The following is a 10,981-nucleotide window of genomic DNA, read 5'->3' as shown; positions in this document are numbered from 1 at the left end:
CAGAGGGAGGGTCGAATTGTACAGAGTTCTGGGAAGGAGTGAGGCGAATTTGTGTTGTATGGGGAACAGTCTGTTGAAAGCCTCGATGACCCTTCCATATTTCAATCGTACATGAAAGGTGAATAGAACAATCCCCGCTAAGTTGCGGTACACTCATCGAGCTTCAGTAAGTTCTACGGAAGATTCACCTCTTTCCTCAGCAAGTGCCAGCGTCGTGAATGGAAGCTTTAGTATTTCATCATTCATAACGTCCAGTAAATCATTTCACCGTCTTCAATCACCATGATGATTTGGAATACCAGAAGCCGCTCGAACGACCACTTAAGCAACTCCCGATCTCTTCTTCTTTCCCAACCAAACTCTTCTTCAATACTTCACTCTCCACCCCCCACTCTCGATACTCTACTCTCAACAACACCCCTTTCCATCATCAACATCTCTCACACAAAGAAATCCTGCCACAATGTCAAGTCAAGCGCCAGAGCGCCAATCGTCCAAGTCCGGTGCTAGCAAAGCACCTTCCACCTCAGCAGTGCCAACCATGCCTGGTCCGTCTAGCTACGGTGCAAGCAGAGCACCTGCCACAAGAGCGCCAACTATGAGCGGTTCATCAAGGCTCCCAACTGCAATGCACTCCCAGGCACCTCCTTCATATGCCACTGCGGCCCCGTCTGCATCAAGGGGTGCAGCTACAGAACTCAAGCGTGACGGTACGTTTATCTATACTATTCCCTTCTTGGAACTCATACGGATTGGCGGTAGATACATCGGGAGTTCTGACATACTAATAATTCCCCACCCTCTCCCAGATTCCTCCTCAAGTTAATAATACTGAATGTCAATTTATAGGCTCATCTACTTCCTCTTATGCCCCGTCAAGAGGCCCCCCATCGGCCGGTACGTAACATGATACCATTCCCTTTTTTAACATTCGCGGACCAGCTTTGGATGTATCGGGTTTCTAATACATCAACAATATTTCCAAATCCTACATTCCTTCTCCATTTGACCGTCCTAACTCTGCCAGCTTTGTAGGCTTTGATCCCCGTCTTCAAACGCGTCCTCCTAAGGATTACCAGCAGGACGATTCGAGGGTTTCGTCTGTTGCGCAATCAAGACGACCTTCGACGATATCCACAACCTTGTCGAGGGGCCCAGCCACAAGTTTCCAGCGTGACGGTACAGTTCCCCCCTCTCATATTCTGGTCATTCTATTTCCTCGTCCGGAAGGATTCAGGATTTGATTATCCTTCCAAATATCTCAGAAGTTTTATGATGTTCAAAGATACTCTGGAAATCTGACATCTTTCTTGGTCTGGCAATACTAATTCCGCGTATCTATAGGTCCTACCAAAGCCCCACCCACAGCCAGAGGTGGCACTACTCTTACCATGATACCTTCTTCAAGAGTCCCTTCCAGAGCACCCACCAACTTGACTTCCATACATCGAGACAGTACAGCTATAAAAATGGCTTCCCGACAAGTTGATTTCGATACCATGTCGATAATCGATCAAGCAAAGCAAAGCACATGGGCCCAATCAGTCATCCAGAAGCAAAAGGCTTGCCCAGAGGGCCTTGAATGGATCCGAAGAGATGGTGGTTATCAATGTACTGGTGGCGGACATGGTCTGAGTGACATTTTGATCGCAGAGGGCAAATCTGGAGTCATGAGTCTCCCAACTAAGACTTGGCTGGAGTCCGACGGCATCTACTACCCTGCGTTTGATGGTGCCCTAGGTGATCGTTACCACAGAGCCATTGGAAGTGAGGCTGATATCCACTTGCATGCTCCGGGTGCTAAAGCGATCCCCAAGAAGTCGAAATAGAGTTTCCTTTGGGATAGTCGATGGTGAAGATTGCGCTGTTAGCTAGCTACTTCTAAATAAATGATACCCGTTGCCTTTATCAATGTTCCACTGTCTATGAGTAATGTGAGACGGCAACAGAGTTGCATAACTGCATTCCGGTATGACTGGATGACTGACTATAGCAGGTGATCATGATCCAGACATCCGGACACGAATACGTATGCCCGCAACCGTTCCTGTTCTGGTCAATATGCATATAAGAAGGATCGTTGTAACATTTTGCATGCTAATTATAGTTAGTGCGCCACTGTCTATTCGCCCGTGATAGAGCTGCTAGAGAGGTTTAAAGTATAATGTTTTTATCAACCATAGAATTTCTGTCACAAGTATATGTTCAGGATCTCGAGAAACTTCTCATTCTACCTAGCCCTCAATTCTACTTATTAAGGTAGCGCAATGTTCCTATCCTCATATGTCAATACTTGCCATAGTTCAAATGTTACAGTCGCTGATAAAACTACGAAACTCCAAAATAATTGCCATGACTGCTTATCTTTGAGCCGCCGCCAAAAAAGTACACGGGCCAGGCCGGCTAAGCTCTCCGGGTATTTGTGGGAGGTAGGTATTCAAAGCAAACTCTCAGCCCCGTGGGCCCCCTCGGCGAGGCAATGAGCTGATTCGTTGAAATACGACCAACGGAGGCAATCTCCCAACCAAGACGCCTTTCATACGCAGCTTGACTTTTGTACTACATTAAGGAGATATGACGAGTACGAAGAATATTTAAATCTGTGATTTCTTGAGATCTGGGAAAATAAATTACTCCGCGCGATACGTCGGCTTTATATAGTTGCAACCCAACACTCCTGAAACAACCCCATTGCAGCTTAGGGAGGAGTGATAGCCATGCACGGAGTAAGAAGCATATTCAGATGATACTGTGAGCTAGTCGAATTGAATATCAACCTTGGGGGAATCCAATTTCCTGCATCTTTTCCATCCATCATTCCTCAACAGGCTCACCCAACCAGACCTTCCAAATGGACAACCCACCTGCGATTCCGACACCAATGCTATATGCAGATTCCACTTATAGCGTCGCCGAGACTCCTCTAGGAACTACACGTCATGTTCGAATCGTCACGATTGGAGCTGGAGCAAGCGGCATCAATATGATCCGGACTCTTCGAGAGCACCTCACGGACTACGAACACGTTGTGTACGAAAAGAACCCTTCAATTGGTGGGACATGGTACGAAAATAGATACCCCGGATGTACATGTGACATTCCAGCCCACAACTATCAATTTTCCTGGCGACATAACCCTGCATGGAGCACGTTCTTTGCAAGTGCGCAAGAGATCGAGAAGTACTTGTGTACGGTTTGTGAGGAAGAGAAAATGGGCCCTTCTATTAAGACGTCGCATCAGGTCCAGAAGGCAGTTTGGGACGAGGAGAAAGCTGTGTGGGAGTTGGAAGTGCAGAACTTAGAGACTGGCGAGAGGTTTAATGACTATGGCCATTTTCTCCTGGATGCAACTGGGATTTTGAAGTGCGTTCATGCTTTCTTGTTCTTGTTTAAGGACTAACCGTGCTTTTAACAGTCACTGGAAATGGCCTGAAATTGATGGTCTTCAAAACTTCAAAGGGCATCTCATTCACAGTGCGGATTGGCCCAAGGACTTTGAGTATGCCGGGAAAAGGGTAGCGGTTCTTGGTAATGGTGCGTCGGGAGTGCAGATTGTCCCAGCCCTACAAAAAGGTAAGATTCCAATCAACCCGGAGACTTTACCTAATGCCCGTCAGATGTCAAGGAACTGATCCATTGCATCCGATCACCTACCTGGGTTGTCCCACCACAACAGCAAACGCTACTTACGAGCAAAGGCAGCGAGCGTTTTGGCGAGATAGAGATGGATGGCGATAAATTTACTCCAGCGCAAATTGAAAAGTTCAGTTCAGACCCCGTGTACTATCTTCAGTTTGTTAAAGCTATTGAGGAGGAAATCAATTCCAAATTCCCGGTTGTATGACTCACCTTCAAGCTGCCCAGTATAAGAAAATGCGCTGATTTTAAATGGTTAGCTCCTTAAAGACAGCCAATTAGCTAAGTATGCCATACACATGCTCTCTCAGCACATGAAGATGATACTGGGCGGTGATGAGCGTCTTTCCAAGGCACTGATACCCACTTTCCCCGTCGGATGCCGCAGACTTACGCCTGCTGTGGGATATCTGGAAGCACTGACACAAAAGAACGTCCGAGTTGTGACAGAGGAGATTGTCCAAATCGTGCCAACGGGACTTCAAATCAGCACGGGCGAGGTGATCGAAGTTGACGCAATTGTCTGTGCTACTGGCTTTAATGTCTCTTTCTGTCCTCGATTCCCAATAGTAGGCAAGGAGAATAAGAACCTACAAGATCTTTGGAAAGAGAACTTACCACGAGCATACATGTCAAACTCTGTACCTGGCTTCCCGAACTACTTTAGTAAGCCCCCACAACGTGTCATTGAGTCCGAGGCAGCTAACACCTCCTCCAAGTGTTCCTCGGCCCTAACGCCCCAATCGGTCATGGATCTGTCTTCACAATCACCGAGCACGTCGCCAAATACATCGCAAACATAATCCGCAAATGCCAGACCGAGAATATAAGATCCATTGCTCCAAGCGAAGTGGCACTGCATGACTTTTACGAGCATCTAGAGACATTCATGCCCAGAACCGCCTGGGCAGGTACATGCCGCTCTTGGTTCAAAGACGGCCGAGAGAGCGGTCCCGTCACGGGGGTTCATCCTGGAAGTAGGATTCATTGGTTTCATATGTTGGAGCAGTTTAGAGGCGAGGATTTCGTGTATGTGTACGATAAGCAGAATCGGTTTGCGTATCTGGGTAATGGGTTCTCGACCAAGGAGCTGGGAGATGGCGATAAGTCTTGGTATTTGGGGGCCTTGGAAGCTAAGACATGAGGTGTAGAGGAGCAGCATTCCGAGGGGTCTGGTTTTTTGGTACATAGATTTTGAAGACTGCTGAGCAATTGCGTAGTCGAAACAGGGAGTTCGACGTCGGAGTCTTGACATGAACATTTTCCATTTCCGTCTTTAGGCCTGGGCTGTTGCTGCTATAGCCTAAGCTGTGAGTGAGCCTGGGTAAGCCAGGCTAGGCAGTGAGTCCAAGGAGGTGAGCTATGGTAAGTAGACAGGGGCCTGTTTGAGCTCCCTTGGCTACAACTGCCGCTAACTAAAATTGGAAAAAGTAAGTCATGGATTCTTTTAGAGCTAGTACTAGATCCATTTTCGTAAGAGAGCCGCACTCAACGACCGACTAAGCCTCAAATTCAACTTGAACGTATGCAAGCAGATACCGCTCTGTTAAGCACTTACTCAACTCCTCTCTACCACAATTTCGGGCTTAAGGGCACATAATACTGCTCCGCAATAACAGTCGATCGTCGATTTTGTATAGTTCCAAAGGGCCAAAAGGACGACACTACAAAGCCTAGGAGGCGTTAATGTTTGGCGCTCCTTATGAGCATGTTACCTGTTATACACAAATATATTAAAGTATATCAATGGTGGGCGATCATCCCGACGACAATTCTACCGCTGAAGACGCGTTGGACGGACAAAATGCTAGTAATTCCCCAAGCAGCAAGCAGATCTCCAACTCAGCCTTCTCTGCCTGCTCTACAGTGGGTGGCAGGTTAGGCATCATGGAAGAGATCCCAGCCGACATAGCCAATCAACTTCTGCCAAATGTATGCTCGGAACTTAATACAGTCCCTGTGCTTACCATTCAGGTTGCTGGACGGGTCCCACACTCGAATCAATACTCCGTACAGCCTGCACCTGGCTAGAAAGGGATTGCGTTGACGCGAGATGAGAAGTGATGCTGAAAGCTTGCAGCTTTCTAGTGGTATAAGAGCCGATGTTGTACTGGCTATGCCGTCTCATCCCGCATCCATCCTCGCACTCGTCCAATGCCGATTCCACGGCTGCTGCGGGGCAGCCTCCCAGCGATGCGGGACATCTCAATCCAAAAGATGTGCCTCTACATTTTCAAAATTGTAAGCCCCAATGATAAAATAGACAATCGGAATCCAAGCTTGAAAAACGCCAGAAAGAACTAAATCGCCTTAATCTCTTTCCTATAATACCACAATTCTATCTGCGATTCCAAGCGTCAGCTGTAGGTCATAAAGATCAAGATGAGCTACGGACTCCTTCAGCTTCTTGATCCGGCCAACGCGATGGTGGAGTGAGCAACCCTGACTTTTTGCTCCGTGGTGATTTCTCTTGTGCTGCTCGCTGATATTGAGTTAGTATTGTGTTTATCCACGGCGCTCAAGGCGATCGAATAACGACGTGGACGAAATCTGGAATCTTCTGGCCGAAAGACTTCCTTCTACATGACGTTCCTAGAGCTCGTATCTTCACCTTTGGGTACGATGCGAAGGTTGACCATTTCTGGGACCCGTCGCAGATTGAGATCGATCGGCATGCACATGATCTCGTCGAAAGCTTAATTAAGCATCGACACAGAACGGAGACCGTGAGACGGCATCCCTCTATCTTTCTTCGCATCGATAGAGCCGCCAAGCTGACCGGATCCTTCAATTAGAATGACCGGCCGATCATATTCGTTGCCCACAGCCTTGGAGGTCTTGTTTGTAAAATTGTGGGTCGTCTGAATGGCTGAATGTAACTGAATGTTTACTGTCTATAGGCAGTTGTGATGGCCGAGACGAGCCCTGATAAGGATATCGTTGCCAAGCGCACTCATGGAATAATATTCTTTGGGACACCGCATGAAGGGTCTAGTCAGGCAAGATGGGCCGAAACGGGCCGGAAATTTACTAAGTTGTTCGGATTGGATTCAAACCAAGACACTGCCAAACTACTTGAGGGCTCAGCTAGGCTGAGCGAACGTGAAGGGACGTTCATCAAGTTCCTGCACCTGAGTCGCTATGCAGAGTCAAAGGGCGTAAATAGCAACGTTCAGGTAGCTTGCTTCTTCGAAGAATTTGCATCGCCATTAGTGGACACAGTACGTCTAAGAAGAGCTCTTCATCTGTATCTTCCTACCCTAACACTTTGTAGATTGTATCATCTACTATTCTCCATGGCTACGAGGCGCTGTCAATACCAGCTAACCACCAGGAAATGTGTAAATTCACAAGCAGGGATGAAGTTGGTTACAAAAAAGTGTTGCGTCTTCTTGGAAGATGGATGAAGGAGCTAGCTTCCCGAGGTGAAACTAAACGCGGCAAAGTAAGTGTCGTACTATCATCTCCGAGTAGAGCAAACATATAGTTTCGATATATTAATAGAGAAGTTGTATCGATTGGATTCTACAAAATATAGAGACATCTGCTAACTCTATACAAGGATGATACAGAGACCAAACCTGAGCAAGGCCCAGTCACGGCTTCAGAGCTTCAGACACCAGAGACAACTAGCGATTGGGGGACCCTGTCCTCTTACTTCCAAGGACCTGCAGCTAAGGTACACGAACCATCTGACACTATTGCCGGAGATACGAAGGTCATCCCGCCACATGTTTGGTTCATCAACCAACATGCTGAGGACATAATCGTTGTAGTGTCAAAATACCGCCTAGGTCACCTGCTGAGTGGTGTAACACCCGATACGTCTGACACTGGTGGAGATGTTAAGTTCAGCAACACGGTATAGTACCCTCAATTCCACCAACAAGTGTATATATAGGTGCATGTTCTAACCTTTATATATCGACAGTCGTTCCTTGGTCCTGCTACCAGAAAGACCCTCCCTCCTCACGCGCGAGACCCTGAGAGATCTAGTGCGGTATTTCCCTTCTGGACGAGAGAGGACGGATTTGGTGTCATCAGTATCTTTACCGGCCCGGACAAGATATTGTGCCTTGAGAATGATCAGGTGTCGGCTGGTTCTTGGATATACCTCAAACGTGAACCGGACTCGGATATTCTGGAATATGATGAAGCAACCTCCCCGAAAAGTACCCCTCTGTTCCCTATCGAGATCAACGGGAACACGATTGACCTAGAGATCGAAGGAGCCACAGGCAGCAGTGCGCAGTCCAATTATATCTTGGTCCAGAGTTGGATGCCTCTTGCACTCTCACAGATGAAAGAATTGGAGAGCATAGGCCTTAGCCTTCACAGGTATGTTTCTAAGAATACATACCTATATTGCCGCCGGGGAACCAATCTAGACGAAATTCGCCAATTGTCCTATGTCGCCTATATGGATATCTATAGGCAGGGATACAAGATCTCAGGAAGCCTGGGAAAGGCGGCGCGGAGTCCTCAGGGGCGTCATTCCCGCATTCCGCACGAGGTTGATATTGTCTTTCACGACGACGTGAAACCCGCAGGCCTCAGAAAATCCATCGCAGAAATGGCGCATCTGAGAGCAGACACTCCAGTTCGATCAACACAAACTTCGGCACATGATCCAAGAGCAATACCTAGTGAGCCTATCGTTAATCGACGAAGTACGAGCTATCGTAAAGGTCCATAAACTCGAGTCACGAAGCCACGTTGCGCGGGAGATCCTGAGAGCCGATGTCAGGGGGGACCCTGGTTCCCAGCCGAACCACACGTACGAGGGTAAAGATGAGGTTGTTGCCGTCGCAGACACTGGATTTGACAGCGGACATATCAAGAACATTCACCACGCATTTCTGGATCAACAGGCCGACCTGATAGAGAGTCGCATCTTGTCGATATATCCGCTGAGCAACATCCCCTTAGTTAATGACTTTGACGGCCACGGAACTCATGTCTGTGGATTGGCCGTTGGCAACGGTACAACAAGACAGGGAGTTGAGATTAAAGGGACCGCTCCGAGGGCAAAACTCGTTGTTCAATGCCTTGGCCCAGATTTCAACGGAGTCCCAAGTGCTCTTGTGGACCTCTTTGGACCTCCTTATAATAACAACGGAGCGCGCGTGCATATAAATTCCTGGGGTTTCGGTTGGAGTGGAACTCAACTTCGTTACGGGGAAGCCAACAGGGCTGAAGACATCGGCCAATTTGTCTGGGATAACCCCGATATGATGATTTGCATCGCGGCTGGTAATAACAACAACCCCTATAACCCAAAATCGCCGCGGAAGCAGATTGGAGCGGAAGCAGCCGCGAAGAACTGCATTACGGTGGGTGCTACCGATAACGACCTGGATTATCGCGATGAAGTTGCCTACTTTAGCAGTCGCGGTCCCACTGTTGAAAGGCGCATCAAACTCGACGTTGTAGGACCTGGCATATTAGTGCTCTCCGCGAATTTCGCACACCAAAGACGACCAGCGTATCCATACGATGACCCCTATTGGTGCTTCATGAACGGGACGAGCATGGCCAACCCTCTTGTCGCTGGCTGTGCGGCTGTCCTGCGCGAGGCTGTCCATGCCCAAGCCTTTTCACCGACAGCCCTTTGCTTGTGCATGGAGCTTTCCCAACTCAACCCATGGGACTGGCGATGTCACAGCCCAAGTACAGGAATAAAGAGATGATCGCTCAGTATGCGTGGCAACCAGAGCTAGGAGGGAACGAACAGACGGACGGAGGAATGTTTTTCGGACACACAGTCCATGAACCTACTAGGGGGCTTTTAGTTGGTCTAGCGCTTGGCGTCTATGTCTTTGTCTCGTTTGCAGGATGATCCATATGCTCGAGGTGGTCGGAGGACCACGGTAGGTAAGGCCAGATTGCATACAGGTGCTCACCGGATATAACTAGCTTCCGCTCCTTATAAGATGCTATTGATCTACCTCAATGAATACGAGTGCTTCGAATGGCAGCAGGCTGCAATGAGATCCTGCGCTGACAGAAAATTTGACATGACTTACATGGTTGCTAACGAGAACAATAGGGCCCTGAGCAATGAAGCGGTTAAAACCTCACTAGAGCATTGGCGAGCAGTATTGTTGGAATGCAGTAGCTTTGGTATGCAATAGTCGATGGAATAGGGCCTTCAGGCCCTATATATATAGCGTACTTCCCACTATAGAACAGCAGTTAATTCAAGCTTATTACCCAGAATAACAACAAGTATTTGTGAAACGGATAAATCTGGGTCTAGTACACTCATATCTGGAGCAGTAATTTCACTCCCCGCCACTGAATTCTTCCACAGTCCTAACCTTTCAGAACAACTACTCAGGTAACCATTTAGAATCCCGTGTCTACCGTATTGGAAAATAATAACTGGAGGGCAAGTTCAATGGTGTAAACAAGCCTCGATTGCTAACTGGAAGGCTTATACGCTATCTTCTCTTCCAACCTCTGCCTCGACCCAAGATCATGAGAAGGCAGCACAACCAACGGCCTCTCCCTCGCCAACTGCTTAATCTTCCTAACCGTCTCGACCGCCCCCACCGGATCATCATTCGCGCCATCCGTCCCCTCCGCATCCAAACTCTCCAAATCATACGTCGCATCGCCCGTCAAAAAATACGTCGTCGCCTCATCTCCAAACACGACCAGCGACACATGACCCCGCATATGTCCCGGCGTCTCAACAGCAACCACCCTCCCATCCGCCGTAACCGGATAGCTCTTCTCAAACGGCCCCACCGGCCCTCCCGTTGCCTGCAGAAAATCTGGCGCGAAATCCCGCGGCCAGTGATTCGGCGCTGCCCCTGACAGCGTCGCCGCCGTGGGGGACTGGAACGCTTCCCAGTGCTCTTTACTCATCAATACGGGCGCGCCTGCTACGTCGCTCAGACCGCCGCTGTGGTCGTGGTGCAGGTGCGACAGCACCACGGCTGTGAGATCGCCCGGACCTATGCCACGTTCAAGCAGCTGCGTGCCGATGCTCTGGTCCGGGGTGATGGAGAGCCGGGACATGAATTTTATGGCCGGGAACCACCAAGCAAAATAGCCGGGGCCGTTGCAGGAGGGCGACATGCCAGTGTCAAATAGGATGCGGCCCTCGGTGGGGTGGGTGATGAGGAACGTGTAGACGGGCAGGGAGGGGGAGCGCCATTGGCGATCGGTGAGGATGTGGAGGAGGCGGAGGAGGGGGGAGCGCGTGTGGGGCTGCGTGTAGAGTGATGGGCGGACGGTGATGGTTCCGGTTTGAAGGATTTGGATTTGGATATCGGTTGTTGCCATCATGGGGGTTTGGAGCGGGGATCTTCAATTGGTTGAAGTTGCTGAGTGAAGG

The 10,981-nt window shown here is 48.9% G+C and overlaps 3 protein-coding genes across 3 annotated transcripts; 2 read left to right on the top strand and 1 right to left on the bottom strand.

The window, feature by feature from the left end:
• Positions 1-2,851: 2,851 nt before the first annotated feature.
• stcW_11 (putative sterigmatocystin biosynthesis monooxygenase) lies at positions 2,852-4,780 on the top strand (the record flags this gene model as incomplete). Its single annotated transcript, XM_031149003.1, has 5 exons — positions 2,852-3,363; positions 3,416-3,573; positions 3,618-3,838; positions 3,948-4,302; positions 4,356-4,780. The coding sequence occupies 5 exons, from the start codon at positions 2,852-2,854 to the stop codon at positions 4,778-4,780; spliced, it is 1,671 nt and encodes a 556-aa protein (XP_031006349.1).
• A 1,238-nt stretch (positions 4,781-6,018) lies between these two features.
• LHYA1_G004038 (Subtilisin-like serine protease) lies at positions 6,019-9,326 on the top strand (the record flags this gene model as incomplete). The annotated part of the gene is made up of 9 exons (XM_031149002.1): positions 6,019-6,068; positions 6,134-6,362; positions 6,432-6,488; positions 6,537-6,857; positions 6,911-7,081; positions 7,199-7,498; positions 7,568-7,974; positions 8,071-8,282; positions 8,308-9,326. The coding sequence occupies 9 exons, from the start codon at positions 6,019-6,021 to the stop codon at positions 9,324-9,326; spliced, it is 2,766 nt and encodes a 921-aa protein (XP_031006350.1).
• A 658-nt stretch (positions 9,327-9,984) lies between these two features.
• Positions 9,985-10,929, bottom strand: aiiA (N-acyl homoserine lactonase; the record flags this gene model as incomplete). Its single annotated transcript, XM_031149001.1, has 2 exons — positions 9,985-9,998; positions 10,065-10,929. 2 exons carry the CDS (start codon positions 10,927-10,929, stop codon positions 9,985-9,987), a joined length of 879 nt encoding a protein of 292 aa, XP_031006343.1.
• Between the last annotated feature and the right edge of the window lie 52 nt (positions 10,930-10,981).

Source organism: Lachnellula hyalina (genome assembly GCF_007821495.1).
Source record: "Lachnellula hyalina strain CBS 185.66 chromosome Unknown contig00046, whole genome shotgun sequence".
NCBI classification, from domain to species: Eukaryota; Fungi; Ascomycota; class Leotiomycetes; order Helotiales; family Lachnaceae; genus Lachnellula; species Lachnellula hyalina.
The sequence above is the reverse complement of the archived record's forward strand: the minus strand, read 5'-3'. Positions and strand labels throughout refer to the sequence as shown.